At 56.5% G+C, this 18,932-nt stretch overlaps 2 protein-coding genes across 11 annotated transcripts in view; both read left to right on the top strand.

The window, feature by feature from the left end:
- PDE2A (phosphodiesterase 2A) overlaps positions 1 to 2,159 on the top strand; it is a 91,186-nt gene extending 89,027 nt beyond the window's left edge. For all 9 annotated transcript variants that reach the window (XM_084975172.1, XM_003482557.5, XM_013999451.3 and 6 more), the window contains 3 exons: positions 172 to 210; positions 360 to 466; positions 766 to 2,159. In XM_084975172.1, coding sequence (XP_084831298.1) covers positions 172 to 210; positions 360 to 466; positions 766 to 976 — 357 coding nt within the window. In that variant the 3' untranslated portion in view covers positions 977 to 2,159. The remainder of the gene's footprint in view (positions 1 to 171; positions 211 to 359; positions 467 to 765) is intronic.
- Positions 2,160 to 3,952: 1,793 nt separating this feature from the next.
- CLPB (ClpB family mitochondrial disaggregase) overlaps positions 3,953 to 18,932 on the top strand; it is a 299,259-nt gene continuing 284,279 nt past the window's right edge. Inside the window, exons 1-2 of one of the 2 annotated variants that reach the window (XM_084975058.1) lie at positions 3,953 to 4,065; positions 5,665 to 5,750. The gene's annotated coding sequence lies outside the window, so the exon portion shown is untranslated. Of the gene's footprint in view, positions 4,071 to 5,664; positions 5,751 to 18,932 lie in introns of both variants that reach the window. The other variant, XM_084975060.1, reaches the window with a different exon arrangement.

The raw sequence follows: 18,932 nt of genomic DNA, 5'->3' as shown, positions 1-18,932 counted from the left end.
CAGGATCCAGCCACTCCTCCCCTTCTGGCAGGGACAGAAGGACCCTGGCAGGGGGACGGTGAGGACAGGCCCTGAGTGAGGCCTCAGCTTGCCCCCTTGGGAATGGGCTGTGGGGGAGCGTGGGTGGCTGGATGCCACTCACAGGAGGTGATGAGACTGTTGGCCTTTCAGGAGCTGATCTACAAAGAGTTCTTCTCCCAGGGAGACCTGGTAGGTAGGGAGTGGCCTCAGGGGGTCCAGGCTGGGGGCAGGCTCCCGGTCTGGGGCTGGGAGGGGCAGGCTCCCAGCCTGGGCTGGGAGGCGCTGGGTTAACTGGATGGAGGAAGGGGAGGCCAGGCCTGATGGCTGGATGGCTGCAGGAGAAGGCCATGGGCAACAGGCCGATGGAGATGATGGACCGTGAGAAGGCCTACATCCCCGAGCTGCAGATCAGCTTCATGGAGCACATTGCCATGCCCATCTACAAGTGAGTGAGCTCGCGGCCCGCTGGGACCCCGCCCGGAGACAGTGGGGTGGGTGGGACGGGGCTGGCCTGGCCCGGCGCCAGCTGATCCACCTCTGGACTCCGCTGTCTCCAGCTTTGCCCCTAAACGGGCCCTTCGCGTCATCCTCGGTCCCTCATGGCAAGAGACCGTCGTGCTGCCCTTGAGCTTCCCGTCCGATGTGCCTCACCTCTCTCGTGGAAGTTCTACCTGTCGTCCAGCCCTAATCTTTCCTGCTGCTCACAGTCTGACTTTTGCCTCTGACCCCCCCCCCCCCCACCAGGCTGCTGCAGGACCTGTTCCCCAAGGCGGCAGAGCTGTATGAACGTGTGGCCTCTAACCGTGAGCACTGGACCAAGGTGTCACACAAGTTCACCATCCGCGGCCTCCCAAGCAACAACTCGCTGGACTTCCTGGATGAGGAGTACGAGATGCACGAGCTGGGCAGCGCCAGGGCCCCCGTCAATGGCTGTTGCAGCCTTGATGCTGAGTGAGCCCCTCCTGGGACCTCTCCCCGCCCAGGCCTCCTCCCACAACCCGCCCCTGGCCTGGCCACACACCCTGCGACCAGAGCCACGGGTCCTGGATTCCAGACCAGAACGTCCCGTGGGACCCTGGCCAAGGGCTGACGTTCCAGGCCTCAGTTTTCTCATCTGTATAATGGAGGCAAGACTTCCGGCCTCACCGAGACTTTGTCATTTGTCCTCTGAGAGCACTGGCTGACCAATGAGCACCTCTGACCACACCCTGGCAAGTCCCCACCCCCCACAAGCCACTCCCTCTCGGAGGCAGCCTGGTGTTTCTCCATTCCCGCCCCACCAGATCTGTGTCCTTTTTCCTCTGGGGGCACCCCCTGCCCCCCAGGATCTTCATAGAAGGAGGTGGGATCTCTTTGTGGGTCTTAAGAGACAGTCATCAGCTTGGCTGGAGGACCAGACGTGGCCATGGGCCTGTGGGTAGCCCGGGGGCTGCGCTGTATTTGTGCTGGAGACTGGGACCCAGGGAGATGCGGGGGCCCCGGGAGGAAGCTGCCGGCAGGGGTGGGGGCAGCTCAGCGCCACAGGGAGAGGGGGCTCAGGAAGAGGGCAGGATAGGCGCAGTGGGCAGGCAGGGTCCCTGGGCTGGGACGCGGGCCTGGGGTGGGCCAGCAGTGCTTCCTCTCGGCTGTGCCACCCTGGGCAAGTCCCTTCTTCTCTCCGGGTGACACAGGAGGCTGAGACAATCTCTTCCCTTACATCCATTTTAGATCAAAGTCCCCATGGCTCTGTGGAGTCCCAGGAGAGGCCATGGAGTGTCCCTGGCACCCTGGGGCAGAGAGCTGAGGACGCTGAGTCTCTGGGTGGCTCCCTGAGTGTACCCCTTGGCCAGAGCCCCTCCTCTACCCCTGCAGCCAGAGGGGCACCTGGCCTCTCTCCTCTTCAAGGCCATGTCCGCCCGTGCTCCGGGGCTTGGGAGACCCCACAGTGCCAGGCCTCTGGGGTCACCCCAGCTGCCAGCTTCTCCCTTCTCTGTTTTATTCTGGGAGTGTCGTGGGTGGGGGGAGGGGGGCCACCTGCCTTACCTATTCTGAGTTGCCTTTAGAGAGATGCGTTTTTCTAGGACTCTGTGCAACTGTTGTATATGGTCCCGTGGGCTGACCGCTTTGTACATGAGAATAAATCTATTTCTTTCTACCAACCCTCCCCCAAGGGGCCGTGTGCAGACTTTGTGCAAGTGGTTGAGGGGGGAGGCACAGCATGGGGAGCGGCAATGCCTTTTAGAACTCCCTGGCCACTGGAGCTCCCACCTCTGCTGCTTAGCCCTCTTTGGGGGGAAGCCTAGACCTGTTGGGGTACCCTTGGTCCAGTCCTGTGCCAGATAGTGGGGACTTAGGTGTGGATGGCAGATGCAGAGACCTGAGCATGGGGCAGCGAGTGTGAACTACAAAGGAAGAATTGCTTCAGCGAGGGGCTGAAGCAATCAAGGAGGCTGCCTGGAGGAGGTGGCCTGGTGCTCCTCCCAGACCCCCTGTCTGCCGGTTTACCCTAATCATGAGCCAAAGTCTGGGCCTCTGAACCCCTTCCTATTCACACAGGTACCTGCCTGTGTCCCTGTCACTCGAGCCACGGGGGTATCCCTGAGTCTGACTCTGCATCAGATATGGTCCAGGGTTGTATCTGTGGGGTTAGTTCCCTGCTCTCCTGGCTGTGAGAGGGTCAGCTTCTGCAGACAGAGGGGGCAGACTGCAGAGTGGGGACCACGAGGAGGCCCTGACTGGCACAGTCTCCAGCTCCCAGCCCCCAGTGGCCTTCCCCCTCCCATCCCCTCCTGGTTCACCTCCCCCAGATCAGTAAAGGTTGGGGCCAAGCACTGGACTCTCCTTTCTAGGGGAGGGAAGCCTGGGAAGAGATGGCCAGGGCCATGCTGTGACCACCCACTGTGGCCCTGGGGCCCCAGCCTTGCCTTTGGAATCACAGTCTCTGTCTGCTGCTCCTGCCTGGCAGGTTGTCCTAGTTCGGATTCTGTTCCTTGGGGCTGAATGGTCCCAGGGCTTCTGGCCTCCCCCGGGGCCATGGGGTCCAGGCCCTTCCCCTGCCCAGCCCTTGCTTTGGGCTCCCCTGGTCTGTTTGTCCCCTCACAGCACAGGACCCAGGCTGATCAGTGGGCCCCAGGTGGCGGTGAGTCAGCCCCAAGGCTGACATGTGAGGGCTGTGCGCTGACACAGCGGCTCCTTTAGGGAGTGTGTGTATGTGAGTGTGTGTGTGTGTTCCTCTCCCACAAGCCTTTGGGCAAAGTGGAAGCACAACCTGGGTACCCACACCTGGGCCTTAGTCTCCCTCCCCTACCTCTGCTGTCCCCAGCCCAGCTCTCCCCAGAGGATGCTTATTCCCGTTCGAGGCCCATGCTGTGACACATCCCTCTGCCACCAAATTCAGCAACTCACAAATATTTCTTCATGCAGGTGGGGCCCTGTGCTGGGGCCCAGAGCTAAATTCATCCCTGTCCCTGGTCTGGAGGGTCTAAGACCCTGGTAGAGGGACAGATCCAAACTCAGGCACAGGCCACCCCACCTTTGGCCCCAGGTGTGGGGCCTGAGAAGAACCACAGCGCGGGCTGGAAGATGAGCAGGTGGTGTCGTCCTGCGGGCGGAGGGGGACAGGCCGTCCTGGAAGGAACGGCCCAGCAAAGGCACGGAGAACGGGAGTGGAACCGGGGGTGGAGGGCGAGCTAAGGCCGGATCAGGGGGCGCCAGGAATACCCGGCTGTGGAGTTCGGCTTGACTTTGTGGGGGCACAGGGGTGCCGGGAAAGGTTTTGGGCGGAGACTGGCTTCATGTGCTCTTGAGAAAGCTCCAGGGGGTGGGCAGAGCCAGAACCGCGGGAGAGGGTGGGCGGGGGTCGTCCCGGGGCGGAGGCTCCGTGCCCTGGGCGGGGCGAGGGAGCAGGCGTGCAAGACGCGTCGGATTGACAGAGCTTCTGACCAATGGGATGGGAGCGGGGGCGGGGGCGGTGAGAGGACCCGCAAGGGCCCGGGAAAACTCCGCCCCGCAGCTCAACGCCCCTCTCACCTGCTGCCAGGTGAAGGGTGGAACCCCTGCTGCCAGGTGAGGTGAGCTCCATGGGGAGATGGGCAGGGCCGCTGCTTGGGAGTGCCAGGGAGGGGACGGGAGTGGGAGTGGGAGGACAGATGGGAGGAGGGCCTTGCCCTGCGCTGAGCCTGCGGGCAGCCCTCCCCCGTTCAGAGAAGGCAAGGCTTGGCCCCGGGCTTCTGGTTGCTGCCGTGCCCTCCCAGCTGAATGGTTTCCTTTTACAGGAAACCTCACCTTGATTCTGTGCCTAGATACTATTATCTCCTTCTGTAGCCGAGAAGCTTGAGGTTCAGGAGGTTAAGGAATCGGCCGAGGGCGCCGTGAGCTCCTGCCTCCTCTCCAAGGGCTCTTTCTCAGGGACAGACGAAGGAGATTCAGGAGGGCGGGGTCCCCGTCTGCCTCCGGAGGACTGTCGTGGAGGATAGGGGTGGTGAGCAAGTGGGTGGGGGCCCCAGAGAGGGTCTGGGGTCCACTCTGCGCCCCCGGGTGGCCGGGGCGGGTGGGGCGTGAGGAAGGCGGCCAAGGGGACGGTGGCCTGTAGTGCAGCTCACAGCCACCAGGTGGCGCCCCGAACCCCCGCTGGCCTCGCCTCCCCCGCGGCCTGGGGGGGGCACGTGGGAGGGCGGGGTAGCCTGCCACCTGTCCACGCGCACACGGGTCTCATCCTTGCACACGTAGGTGCCTTCTCACGCAGGCACACGCACACCCGGACTCACATGCTCATTCTCTTTTACACACGGACACGCTCTCGATGTAGACTGTACAGTCTACACCGAATGTCTGCAGACTCCACAGGGAAGATGGGAAATGCTTCCCGCGAGCCTCTGGCCGCTTTCGCTGCTCCCCGAACAGGACTGGGGTCCATCACCTCTACCCGAGGGAAACCCCGTGGCCCCCGGGGGTGTGGGCAGCACCCCTCCTGACCTGAAGCAGCGAGAGGGAGCCTGGAAGGCTTGGTCCTGCGCCGTGAGAGGCAGAGCAGGAAGGCGGGAGCATGAAGGGGCCTCAGGAGGAGGCTGGGGCTCAGGGGCCCTGGCCCTTTGGACGGCGGGGACTGGGCCGGAGGAGAGGGCTTTGCAGACCCAGGCAGGGCGGGCCGGGTGGTGGGAGGCGTGGGGGTGGTGCCCAAGGCCTCAGCGCGCCCTCGGGGCTCAGCCTCTCAGGGCTCAGTCTGCTTGAGACAGGGGTGCGTGTGTGCGCGGGACCTGCGGGTGGGAAGGGGAGGCCAGAGGATGGCGTGAGGTGGCCCAGCGCCCTGGGGGGTGCGTGTGAGAGGGGATGGCCCGAGATGCTGGTCACAGCCTGAGCTGCGGCCAGGGGTGCAGGGAGGAGAAGGGTTAGGCCTGTTCTGAGCAGAACAAGTTGGGCCCTCTGGGGAGCCGGGCAGCCTGGCCAGACTCTGGACTGGCACCTGCGGAGAAGAGGGAGAGTTGGGGTTGAGGTGGGCCTCGGGAGAGGGGGAGGAGGGAGGATGTCCGGGAGGCTTCCTACCCGGCAGGAATTTGCACTGCTGAGTCCTCTCTCCCAAAACACAAACAAGGGAAGGGTTCTGGTGGAGCCCCGGAACCCCCACTCTCTGGGCAGCGCCTCCAAGGCTCCCCTTTCTCCTGGCAGGCTGAGCACTGGGATTCCTCACTGGACTCTTTTGCTGTCCGTAAGCCCGGGTGATGCGTTCTCTGGAGGCCTTCAAGGTGCAGGAGGTGAGGGAAGGCTGCCGAGTTCCGCGAAGTTTTGTGGGTAAATCCGCTTATAGAAGACAGCCGGATTGTTCTCTGGGGGCACATCAGGATGGGTGCCTCCAGGATGCAAGGACACTATCAAGTTTGAATATTGGTGGGGTGGGTGAGAGGAGGGGGGTTGAGGGTCCTTGGTGGGGTGGGTGAGAGAAGGGGTTTGGGGGTGCTTGGTGGGGTGGGTGAGAGGAGGGGGGCTTGGAGGGTTGCAACTTCCTGACAAGATGGCCGCCGCTCCATCCCTAAATCGCCCCTGGAGAAACCATAGGACCGACCAGGAAGCATGGAATTCTAGGAACTAACAAAAATAGGCTGGGGCACAGGGTGGTGGGAGTTGGCGGAGTTAAAAGTGAGCTGCTGGGTTGGCAGAGGGCACTTGCCTCGTCACCTGGGACCTTGGACAATGGATCATGGCGGGTCCCCCATCTCTGCATCACCTCGGGGGCTTCTCCACGCCTTTGGGCAGCAGCTGGAGGGAAAGAATGACCTGTTGATTGGGAGGCTCTCCCAAGGATAGGCAGGGATCATTGTCCCCTTGGTGGGCAAGAGACGCTGAGACCCAGAAGCTCAGCTGGTGGGAACCTCCCTGAGTGAAAGGAGCTTGGGGCACACCGGCCCAGCCCGGTCAGATGAGGAAACTGGGACCGGGAGAGGGCAGAGACCTCTAAGCCCACACAACCATCCAGCGGCGGAGCAGGGATGGGGAGCACCTCCCAGGTCCTGGTCCAGGGTCTCCCCACTTCCTCGGGGGTGGGGGGGGCAGGCTTTGCTTCCTCAGGCCCCACCTAGGACTCACACTGCCCCCTAGACCTGGGGAGCCGGTCTGTGTCTCCCACACCACTGCCCCTCCACATCCACGCCGTGCTAGGGTCAAGGGTGGGGAGGGGCCCGTGCAGGTTAGAACAGCCACCCTCTTTTCTCTTCACATCCGCCCTGAACCGTTCCTCTGGCTCTCAGCTTAGACATCCTGGGTGGTTGTGCCTGCTGGGTGCAGGCAGCATCTCTCCTCACGTGCACCCAGAGCCCCGGAAGGGCAGGAGCAGATCTGCCTCAGCTCCCGTTTCGCACGTCCGCCTTCAGAATCTGGCACAGGGCAGGTGCTTGGAACAGCCACGCTGACTGCTAGGAAGTGGCAGAGTCGGGACTCCAAAGCACGTGTTGATCAAGATGCAGCTGAACAATGAGGGGGACCCTCTGCAAAGCCCCACACTCCTCTCTCTCTGCAGCTCTTTCATCTCTAGCCCTCTGCCCTGTGCGCGCTCGCCAGCTGGCCTGTTCAGACTCCCAGACCCAGCTCCTCAATTCAGGGGCACTTCCAGGCTTCATCTGGGTTCACTCGGCCTGTGGGGTGGCCGGGAAACCCTGCCCCTCTCCCGCCCCGCTGTAGGGACCGTGGTAGGATTTGCATATTTTCTGCCTATCTTAGGATCCCATTCACCATACCCAGTGCCCCGAAAACCTTTATGTCATCCGTTTTGTCCAGTTTTATTGTTGCGGCTCTTTCAGGCAGGAGGGTAAAATCTAGTCTTTCTTTTTTTTTTGGCTTTTTATCTTTTAGAGCCGCACCTGCGGCATATGGAGGTTCCCAGTCTGGGGGTCTAATCGAAGCTGTAGCCACTGGCCTACACCACAGCCACAGCAATGCCAGATCCGAGGCACATCTGCAACCTGCACCACAGCTCACGGCAACGCCGGATCCTTAACCCACTGAGCGAGGCCAGGGATGGAACCTGCAACCTCATGGTTCCTAGTCGGATTCGTTAACCACTGCGCCACGATGGGAACTCCTAAAATCTAGTCTTTATTAGTCCATCTTTGACAGGCATGTAAGTCTGTGTTATTAGCTGTCGTTGCAGCGTGGTCACCACGGGGGAATGTTGACAGACAGCTGGGTAGTAATGTTTTGGCTGCGAGAAATCACGACCTCACGACGGTTATTCTGTATGCATATATCTTGTGTGGTCCATTATGGGAATTTATTTATTTATTTATTTTGCTTGTTAGGGCCACTCCCACGGCATATGGAGGTTCCCAGGCTAGGGGTCCCATTGGAGCTACAGCTGCCAGCCTACCACCAGAGCCACAGCCACGCGGATCTGAGCCGCGTCTTTGACCTACACCACAGCTCACGGCAACGCCGGATCCTTAACCCACTGAGCAAGGGCAGGGATCGAACCCGCAACCTCATGGTTCCTAGTTGGGTTCCTTTCCGCTGCGCCACGACGAGACCTCCTCCATATCTTTATTTATCTGCCTCTGTTGTTGATGTGTTATCTTCTGGCTTCCATCTGGAACCATCCTTTCCGCCTGAAAACACTCTTGGCACATTCCCTTTTGTGCAGATGTGCTGATGGCGAATTCTTCTGGCTTTATTAGTTTGAGAATATCTTTGTTTTCCCTTTATCCTTGAAGGATGCTTTTGCAGCTACTGAAGTCTAGGTTAGTGGTATTTTAGCGCTTTGTTTGTTTACTTTCTGCTTTTGAGGGCCACACCTTCAGCATATGGCAGTTCCCAGGCTAGGGGTGGAATTGGAGCCACAGTAGGCCCTTGTCATTTCTGCCGTGCCTCTGTGAATCCCAAACTCCCCAGCCTTCCCTCCCCTGCCCCCCTCCTCCTCGGCAACCGACGGTTCCCTTGAAGCCCTGAGCCCATTGGTTGCAATGGTTTTTCTTCCCCCATAAAATGTGAGCTCCTTGAGGGGAGCGTATGGTGCCCAACACAGAGCCTAAGACAGAGTAGGCACACAGCAGAATTTACGGACTGCTTAAATGAAATGTTAGGCTCTCTGAGTCCGCTCCGAGTGACTGCGTCCTCCGAGGCGGCTGGGGCCAACCTGCACATCTTGAGGCGTGTCTCTGCAGTGATCCTGGTCACGCACGAGTTACCCCATTCGGCGGAAGAAAATCATCTTCTCCGCAAAACCATGCCGGCGTGACCAGCAGTCTGCCTCCCATCAGAGGAAACCATGTCCACGGTGGGATCACGCTGGCGTGACCGGCTCTGAGCATCAGTCAAAACAAACCGGCTTCCCAAACCCCAGCAGGTTCTAGGAGGCAAGATGATACTCACCAGGAAGTGGTATATAAAAGAAGGACCGAGAGAGAGAACTGAATTCATGTTCTATCATCATCGAACCAATTGAAACTTATCACGGGTGGAGTTCCCGCTGCGGCGCAGTGGGTTAAGAATCTGACTTCGGCGGCGCAGTGGGTTAACAGGATCCAGCGCAGCTGCAGCTGGACAATCCATTTCTGTTGTTCGAAGCCTCCCGGTTTGTGGTGCTTTGTTAGGAAAGGGCACAGCAGGTGAGGCAGGGGGCAGGGTACCTCCCCTCACAGGGTGGGTGCAGTGGAGAGAGGACGAGACGTGGCCGACCATCATTTTCCCCCTTGAAGTCTTGGGGCCACTTGGCGGGACACTTAGCCACTGAAGACCATCTGAGACACACACACATGGCGTTCCCGTCGTGGCTCAGCGGAAACGAATCTGACTGGCATCCATGAGGACACAGGTTCGATCCCTGGCCTTACTCAGTGGGTTACGGATCCGGCATTGCTGTGAGCTGTGGTGTAGGTCGCAGACACAGCTTGGATCCCCTCTTGTTGTGGCTGTGGTGGAGGCCGGGTGGCTGTAGCTCCGATTGGACCCCTAGCCTGGGCATCTCTGTATGCTGTGAGTGCGGCCCTTAAAAGAGAGATAAATAAATAAATGAGACATACACACAAAAGTTGGGTCCTCTTGCCTCAAAAGAGGACATCGCTTCAGTACAACCCATGATTCATGCTCCAGACCCTCCTTCCCCACCCGGCCGAGCCTGGGGTCCCCTTAGGCCACTTCTGTCCTCAGCTCTTGCCCTTTCCTGTCCTGCTTGCCTCACCCCCTCACAGGAGTTACACGCCCACCCCCACCCCCCGGAGGTCACTGTCCCTCGGAATGTTCCTTACACTCTTCCCCAGGCTCAGCCCCACGGGTGCCCTGGCTGCCGGCGGCCTGTGGTGGTGCATTAAGGCGGGGCCCTGCCCGAGGAGGTTGACAGTAATCTGGGTGGCATGTGAATTTATTGATTAATCAACTAGTTCCTGAAATGAATTGAACACACATTTGTTGAAAACACACTCTGCCATCCCTGGCTGGGCAGTGGAGGGACGGCAGAGATGGACGACGACCAAAAAAACAGACGCCAGGCTTGCAGACGGATGGACAACCAAACTGAGACAGGCTGGGGCCCGGGACCCTTGACTGGAGTGCCTGCTCCTGGACACCTGTCACCTCCAGCAGCAGAAGGCAGACACTATAAGGGCCTGCCCTCGGGGCAACGAGGAACCATCGGATACAAAAACCCCCCTACAAACAAACTGCCATTTTGGAGGTGCCCAGAGCAAAAGCAGGGCACTGCGTGTGGTCCCTGCACACAGCACCACGGGGGGGGAGGGGGCAGGGAGGCCACCTAAGCCACCCTTCCTGCCTGACCCACCCATCACCCCCCCCACGCTATTGAATTGACCAGCCCACCGTCCTCGGAGCACGCAGGGCACCTGCTCTGTGTTTTCATTCTCTGCTGCAGCACGAGCCTCACTAGAGCCTTGTGTGAATTCCTGGCCTCTAATCAATGTCTGTGGATTCAAAGATCCAAGGGCCCGAGTCAGGGGTGACAGAACCAACTCAGAAGCAGACGTAAAAAAAAAAAAAAAGAAGCAGACGTAGATCTGCGTAAGAGCCCCCGGGGCCACGAAGGAAAAGCAGGTGTTGCTACAAGAGCCTCTGCGGGGGGGAATCCGACTTGGTCGTGGTGGTCGTCGGAGGAGCCTTAACAAGAGCGAGGCGGGGCTGAGGCCTGAGGTGAGAGGTCGCAGGTGGAGGGAGGTCCTGCGGCTGGAGGGACTTTGGGAAGGTCAGTGGAGGGGCGGCTGCGAGACTACGAGGCGAGAGGGGGTGGTGTGTGAGAGACGAGGCAGGAGGAAGCCAGGCTGTGTCTGAGTTGGGACTTTAGCCCCAAAGGAATGAACATTAAGGGGTTTCAGGAGGCCGGGGGCCTGGTGAGAACCGGAGACACCCCCCACCCCACCCCCGCGGGCTGCAGCATGGGGAGGGGACCCCGCTTCAGGGCTGGGGGCCGACCAGGGAGGGCGCTCTTGCAGCGGTTGAGGTGAGAACGCCATCTGAACGTGGGCCAGGGTCACCGGGGATGGAAAGAAAGATTTGAGAGACAGCCTTGGGCATGCGCTGGACACGATGTGTGGGAGAAAGCGAGGCGGATGGTGACTCCTAGTTCTCTGGTTGTGCAAACGGCTAGATGGTGGTGCTGTTTGCTGGGAGAAGGATCCCTGGAAGAGGACCAAGTCTGGGGGAGAAAATTCTAAATTCAGGCAGAAGTTTGTATAAACCCTATGATTGAGGGATATCAGCTGTTACCATCTACTCATTCAAAGAGTATTTAATGAGGGCTTGCTGTGTGCCGGGCCTGTGCCGGGTGCTGGAGATGAAAGGGAAGGAAATTAACACTGCAAGGCAGTGGGGCAGAGAGATTGAGAGGCATGGTTTGGTTCCCGTTGTGGCTCATCAGAAACCAACCCGGCTAGTATCCATGGGGACGGGGGTTCAATCCCTGGCCCTGCTCAGTGGGTTAAGGATCCAACATTGTCTTGAGCTGTGGTGTAGGTCGAAGGTTAAGCGCTGCAGCTTGGATTTGACCCCTAGTCTGGAAACTTCCATATGCCCCAGGTGCAGCCCTAAACCCCCCTCACACCCCGCCCCCCCAAAAATATATGGGCATCACAGTGTTCAACTTGGCTTTGAGACCTGGCTCCACGGCTTTCTCGTTGTATGACCTTGGGCACATCACCCGGCCTCTTTGTGTCTCAGGAGTCTCTGTGGCATCCGTCTCCTGGAATGCTGTTTGGATGTGGTGAGAATACTGTAATAGCTTTAGCACTGTGCTTGGTACACAGTAAGTGCTTAATAAAAAGATGCTGTTGTTGGTTTTCCGTGTAAGGCACGGTCACCTGTCCTATCCAGTCTTCCCCGCCACCTCGCCGGGAGCGAATGACCACTGCATCTCATTTCCCAGAAGAGGCCCCGCTGCCGAGCGCCGCCCCAGCAGCCTTTCCCTCTTCCTCGCCGTGAGGAGTCGGGAAGTTTGTGCAGGTGGCCCTCATTCTGCACTCAGGAAAGCTGGCTCCCTCGCCTGTTTCGGCGTCTAAGTCCTGATGCGTCTAAGCTCATCGTGGTGCATCCGTTCCCCTGTCCGTGGATGGATGCAGGCGGTCCTCGGGTCTGTTCCCATCCAGCCACGAACTCATTCAAGTTGCCCAGGAATGTCCTGGTTTTAGTGCTGTTAGTGCCGGATCCCAGGAAACATCAGTTCTGGGCAGACGGGGCGGACTGGGCGGACTGGGTAGACTGGGTTGGTTGGACACCCTGCTTAGCCAGAGACCTGGGGAGGAGACGTCTTCTATAGAGGCGTGAGGGTGTGTGTGTGTGTGTGTGTGTGTGTGTGTGTGTGTGTGTGTGTGTGTGTGTGTGTGTGTCGGAGATGGAGATGGGGCATCTGGAAAACTTACTGTTTGCTAAGAATCAATGGTCAAGGCTACACACGTGGAGGACATGTCCCTCTTTGTGGGAGGTCTTTGTTTCTGTGTGCTGTGCTCGGAGGTGCTGGAGCCATCCTGCCACCACGAGACGAGTTAAGCAACACGCTGAAGACAGCAGGGTGAAGGAATGGAAAACATTTGGGTCCTAGAAAACACTGCTGGGCTAGAAGCTCTTAGCTCAGGCGTCGTTGCTGTCAGAATGATGGACCACAATCTCTGCTGATGGGTTACTTGCAGCCAGAACAGCACCCAGCTGGAAAGAGGCAGAGCTGGGTATGAGCCTGTCTCCATCCTGCTGTTCACGTCTTAGTACTAAACACCAGGACAGAGAGAAGACGAACTCCAGGAACGATTCACCTGGGACAGTATTTCTCAAAGTGTGTTACTTCCACACGATGCTCTCCGCACAGGGATTCCATGGTCAGATGGGCTTGGGTGACATGACGTGATGTTCTCACTAATACCTAGTCATCTTGGATTGACCCAGCGTTTCTCAAAATCAGTCCGATGTGGAATTTGTAGTTTCTTTTTTTGTCCCTATTGATACCTCCCAGGTGTTCCCTGGTTTGGGAAACGGCGAGGTGACAGAGGAAGCGGCTGTCTGGAGCATCCGACCTCAGCGTTGGGCTCTGGCTAGGAGGCCACACACGCCTTGGTTTGCCGGTCCTCTGAGGTGATTATTAAGAGCGGCCCTGTCCCTCCTCACTGTGTCCCAGTTTGGGGTGATCCTCTGTGTGGTCCCTGAGCTCTGGACGTGCGGGAGTGCTACCCGGAGGGGCCCCTTAGGCTGAGGGATCAGTGCTGCCACCTTGAGGAGAAGATCGGCGTGGCAGAGGGTGGTTGCTGGGACGATGGCGCAGCCGCCGCGAAGGGTGAGGGCCGGGGCCGTGTGAAGTGGAGCTTCGGCCACGCTGCGTGGGACGTTCAGAGAGGGAGATGGGCCGGTGGATGAGCCTGGAGACGCGGGGGTGGGGGGAATGGCCGCCGCAGCAGCAGGGGGTGGCCTGGGCACAGAGGCGGAATGTGGTACCCGCGGTGGTGTCCTCCTGAGTTCTGGTGCTTGCCACACTCTCCGGGAAGCAGGGTCGCCTTGTGGTTTTCCTCTCATTTGCCACCTGCCTCCCTCCCTGGAGCGGAAGCTCTCTGAGGTTAGGTACTGTGTGCGCTGCCCACACCTGTGTCCACAGCATCGGAGGCCATTCCTCATCCACGGTAAAGGCTCAATAGATATGCGTGAAGTAAATGAATCTGAGAGGGAGGAAATATCCCCCTAAAGCACCTCGCGTGGAGAACCAGAAGGGCATTAAGACTTAAAGAGCCGCTGCTGTGCCCCAGGGCCTTGTCGGCAGGTCACCTCCTGTAGCATCCTTATGCCTCCAGGCAGAGATCATGGATGGGCTAATGATGAGTCAGCAAACCCCCTTCATCTTTTGAGGCTCAAGCCCCTAAGCCTCCAGAAAACCACCCCCGTCTGAGCCACTGCCCCTGCACTAAGCCTCCCCTCCTTGGAGCTTATAAAACCCAGCTCTTGGCTGCCTGCTGTTCGGTGTGGTATTTCATCAGACCGCCTCCCACGTGGCTGTAAACGCTTTCAGAACAGAGGCTCCATCTCTTGTTTCCAAGTCTCCCCCACAGAACCAGGAGCTGAGCTGAAAAACAGCCACCCTCTGTGTTCCCTAATTGATAGGTTTGTCCTTAACGCTGGTTCCAGCACGGCCTTGACTTAGCCCTCTCTTCTGGCAGTTAGCTCCTGCCGCTCTGTACGTTTTCTCTCGGTCAGGACTGCTTCCTGCCCTGCCCCGGAACACCTGACAAGCCGTGTCTCGAACAATCAGATGCCTTCATTATCGCACACGAGGAGAGGTCTGGAGGCAGGCCGCCGGAGGCTGGGGCAGAGCTTCCCAGATGCCATCAGAGGCTCAGGCTCGTGGCTGCTTTTCACTCTGCCGCCCTTGGTGTGCTGGCTGGTTGCCTCGTGGTACAAGGTGGCTGACAAGGTTTCAGGCTTCACAGCTGGGTTCCTGGCAGGAAGAAGGGAGATAGCAGTGAGGCCAGCTCGTGTGTCCTTTTGATCAGAGAAGCACAAGCCTTCCCAGAAGGCTCGAGGAGACTTCTGCTTCCCCATATTGGCCACACTAAATATAAAGGTGGAAACAATTTAGGTTTTCTAGCCTCTGCAGTTAGGGGGACAAGGGAAGTGTGTGAGGATGAGTGTTGCACGAGCCATCGACAGTGATTGCTATGCATTCTCTAGAAAGAAGATAATCAGACTTGTTTTCTCTCAGATTCTGAAATCTCCCCATCCTAAGCAGGACCCTGCTTAGATGTCTTTGTTCCCAGAGAAATACTCTAATGTTCTTTTTGAAAATTGTATTTAAAAAATTTTTATTTAAATATGATTGATTTGCCTTGGGTTAGTTTCAGGTGCACAGCAAAGTGATTCAGTTATACATATGTATATAAATAGATAGATTCTTTTTGAACTTTCTCTTTCACTGGAGGCTCTTAAAGATAGTATCGTTCCCTGTGCTATACGGTAGGTTCATGTTGGTTATCTATTTTATATGTAGCAGTGTGTATCTAAGTTCTTGATAGTACATAAACATAAAAGACACGGTCCATTTCTTGAAAGAAGACATGCCAACGGCTAAAAGGCACAGGAGAAGATGCTCCACCTTGCTAATTATTAGAGAAATCAAATCAAAACCACACTGAGGTATCACCTCACACTGGTCAGAACGGCCATCATCAAAAAGTCTACAAATAATAATTGCTGAAGAGGGTGTGGGAAAAAAGGAACCCTCCTACACTGTCGGCACGAATGTCAATTGGAACAGCCACTCTCAAGAACAGTATGGAAGTTCCTTAAAAAACTAAGAATAGAGCCACCATATGATCCTACGATCTCTCTGCTGGGCATCTATCTAGAGAAAACCATACTTCGAACAGATACGTGCAGTCCAGTGTTCATTGCAGCACTATTACAATAGCCAAGACATGGAAACAACCTAAATGTCCATCAAGAGAGGAATGGATGAAAAAGATGTGGCATAAATATACAGTGGAATATAACTCAGCCAGGAAAAAGAATGAACTAATGCCTTTTGCAGCAATGTGTATAGACCTAGATATTATCATACTAAGTGAAGTGAGTCAGTGACAAATACCATATGACATTGCTTATATGTAATATTAAAAAAAGGACATAATCAGCTTATATACAAAACAGAAATAGATCCACAGACATAGAAAACAAACGTATGGTTACTGAAAGGGAAAGGGGGGACATAAATGAGGAGCTTGGGATTAACATATACACACTACTATACATAAAGCAGATAACCAGCAAGGACCACTGGAGAGCACAGGGACCGCGCCTCGATATTTTGTAATAATGTATAAAGGAAAGGAATCTGAAAAAGAATATCTACATATGTATATACAGACACACACCTATAGATATATGAACCATTTTGCTGTGCACCTGAAACAAACACAGCATTGTAAACCGACTGTACTTCCATTGAAAAACAAGTCACAGTCCATGCCCTTCGTGGCCACAGAGCACGTGGGGAGGATGTGACGTCACGGCGGAGATAAACAATCCCGACAGGGATGTGTGCCCCATGCTGCGGGATGAGGAGAGCCCAATTTCGGGTTAGGGGGGTCAGGGAAGGCTGCCCGGAAGTGGTGACACATGAGCTTGAAGTGGCAGGTAAATATGTGAGGAAGGGGCTGCAGGGGGAGTTCAGGGTAGAAGAACGTACACGGGCAAAGGCGTGGTGTTGGGAAGAGGGCATAGCACCTGTCAGGAGCACCAGGAACTCTGTTTTGCGGGCGTATTGGGTGCGATTGCGGGGGCAGGTCCCGAAAGGCGTGATGTGTCCCGCTTGGGTGCCTGGAGAGAGATGGTGGTGCCGTTTTCTGAGACAGGAGTTACTGACCGGAGTCGAGTCCTGTTGACTTGGGGAGACTCGCGCTGTGCTTAGTCTCCATGATGTCTGAGGACAGCCCCATCCGCTGCCTTGACTTCAGCTGCCATCTTCCGACTCCGAAATCTGCACGCCCTGTTCAGTTTTCTTTTCTTCTTGGTCTTTTTGTCTTTTCTGGGGCTGCACCCATGGCATATGGAGGTTCCCCGGCTAGGGGTCAAATGGGAGCTGTAGCTGCCAGCCTACACCACAGCTCACGGCAACACGGGATCGTCAACCCACTGAGCAAGGCCAGGGATCGAACCCGCAACCTCATGGTTCCTAGTTGGATTCATTAACCACTGCGCCACAATGGGAACTCCAAGTTTTCTCCTCTATATTTCCAGCCTGCATGTCCAATGCAGCTTTTTCTACGTGACAACCATGCCCCACATTGAGTAGCTAAAACTAGAACCATGCTTTTAGTTTCTGAATCTGTAGATGCGCAATTAATTCGGGCTTAGAAATTAATCTCTCCGTAAAGACTTAAAGCTAGAGGGGTGATAACTCCAATTATATCCTCCTTTTAATCCATCTGGATTCGTGTCTGCAAAAGCCGTTTGCGTGATGCTAGGTCATGCTGGATCTGTCCGTGTGTTCTTCTCAAGCCGCATTAGTGAGGAGAACCCAGAGGCTTTCGAGGTATATGGGAAGAGTAGCCATTCACGGTCATGCCCCAAGATGGTGATAATTCTCCTGCTCCCTGTCACAGTGTCGCCTGCACGACCACAGTCACGTTGACTTTCTGCAGAACACTGCACGGGTCTCCTGTATTGATGACATCATGCTGCTCGGACCTGGTAAACAGAAATATGGTCCTAATAAGACCCAGACATGCCAGGGCATGGGGAGATAAACTCTTCAAGGATTTAGGCGCCTGCTACATAGGCGAAGGTTTTAGGGGGTCTGGGTCTGAGACATGCTGGGACATCCGTTCTGAGGTCAAGAACGAGTTATCATACCTTCTGCTCCTCCCTGCGAAGCAAGAGATACATGTTGGATGGGTCCTTTGGATTTTGGAAGCAGAATGTGTCACACTGAGGATACTATGCCAGTGCATTTATCACTGGAGTTCCCGTCATGGTGCAGCGAAAACGAATCCGACTATGAGCCATGAGGTTGCGGGTTCCATCCCTGGCCTCGATCAGTGGGTTAAGGATCTGGCGTTGCTGTGAGCTGTGGTCTAGGTCGCAGACGCTGCTCGAATCCCATTCCTACCACTTTAGGCCCTGCTGGAAAGAAGCCCTGGCTCCCAGGGAGGGGGCGAGCTCTTTTTTTTTTTTTTTTTCCTTTTCTAGGGCCACACCCGCAGCATATGGAGGTTCCCAGGCTAGGGGTCTCATCAGAGCTGTAGCTGCCAGCCTACACCACAGTCAGAGCAATGTGGGATCCGAGCCACGTCTGCGACACCACAGCCCACGCAACGCCGGATCCTCAACCCACTGAGCAAGGCCAGGGATCGAACCGCAATCTCATGGTTCCCAGTCAGACTCGTTAACCACTGCGCCACCATGGGAACTCCGGGAGGGGTGAGCTCTTCACCAAGAGACACAGGAGGGTCCCACAGAACCCAAACCTATAACTGCCGCCGGTCACTTTTGGGTTCCATACCAGAGGTTCAGAAGGCAGAAGTCAACTTGCGATGGTGGCGACCCTGATTGTCACAAAGACGCAGGGCTGCTGGCATTCAGTGGGACGGAGAGGGGAGTGTCTGGAGGTCACATTCCCTAGGTCGCGTCGTGGTACGTCTGTGCCACCGCCGGGGCCACCGAGGCATCCCTGGCCTGACAAAGGCAAGGCCACCAAAGGCTCAGATCCTTCAGGGACAAGGGTCTGGGCCGTCCCCTTGGCAAGCAGCCTGAGGGCGAGGGAAATTTAGAATGGGCCGTGGTGGGGAGAAATGGCAAATAGCTGTTGGAATTGTAAATTCACACCGAGACCATGTCTCACCCATCACATGGTATAAACCCCGCGGTCGGACAACAGTTTCTCTTGATGAGGCTGCAAGGAAAAGGCATATTCCCCCATTACGGGCGGGGGAGTGCTAAATGGTACGACCCCTCTGGAGGGGACCCGGCAATACCCAGCAACACCCAGCAACATGCCATGTGCACTCACCCACTTCCAGGAACCGGTCCCAAATACCCACCGGCAAAAACCCGAATGGACGCTGGCACAGGATTACTCCCTGTCATACTGTTTGTCTTAGCGAAGGACCCAGAGGAGTATCAGCAAGAAAGCTGCACTTGGCAGCTGTGGGGAAGGGCTGGAATCCGGGCAAAAGGCTGGGTGAGTTATTTGTTTCTAACCAATGTGTCCTGAGTGCCCGCGACGTGCTTGGGCGCTCTCATATGTCACTCCCTTTAAGCTCCACAATCTTTCCTCCTTTCTGGAAACAGATTCGTATCTGCCGTCTCCACCACAGAAATTCTAAGAATACATCATGAAAACATAACCAAAAGTGGCAGCCATTCTTTATGCACAAAGATGTTTGCTGCAGCATTATTTTTCAGAATTGCTTTTTATATTTTGTCAAAGTTATAGAAGCACACAGTTACCAAAAAAAAAAAAAAAAAGGCCGCCCAGC

The sequence above is a fragment of the Sus scrofa genome, chromosome 9 (assembly GCF_054392235.1).
Source record: "Sus scrofa isolate SSC_HxYL_T2T_F1_AM1 chromosome 9, Sscrofa_HxYL_maternal_Yorkshire_Landrace_v2.0, whole genome shotgun sequence".
Lineage (NCBI taxonomy): Eukaryota > Metazoa > Chordata > Mammalia > Artiodactyla > Suidae > Sus > Sus scrofa.
This window is presented reverse-complemented; position numbering and strand designations above follow the sequence as displayed.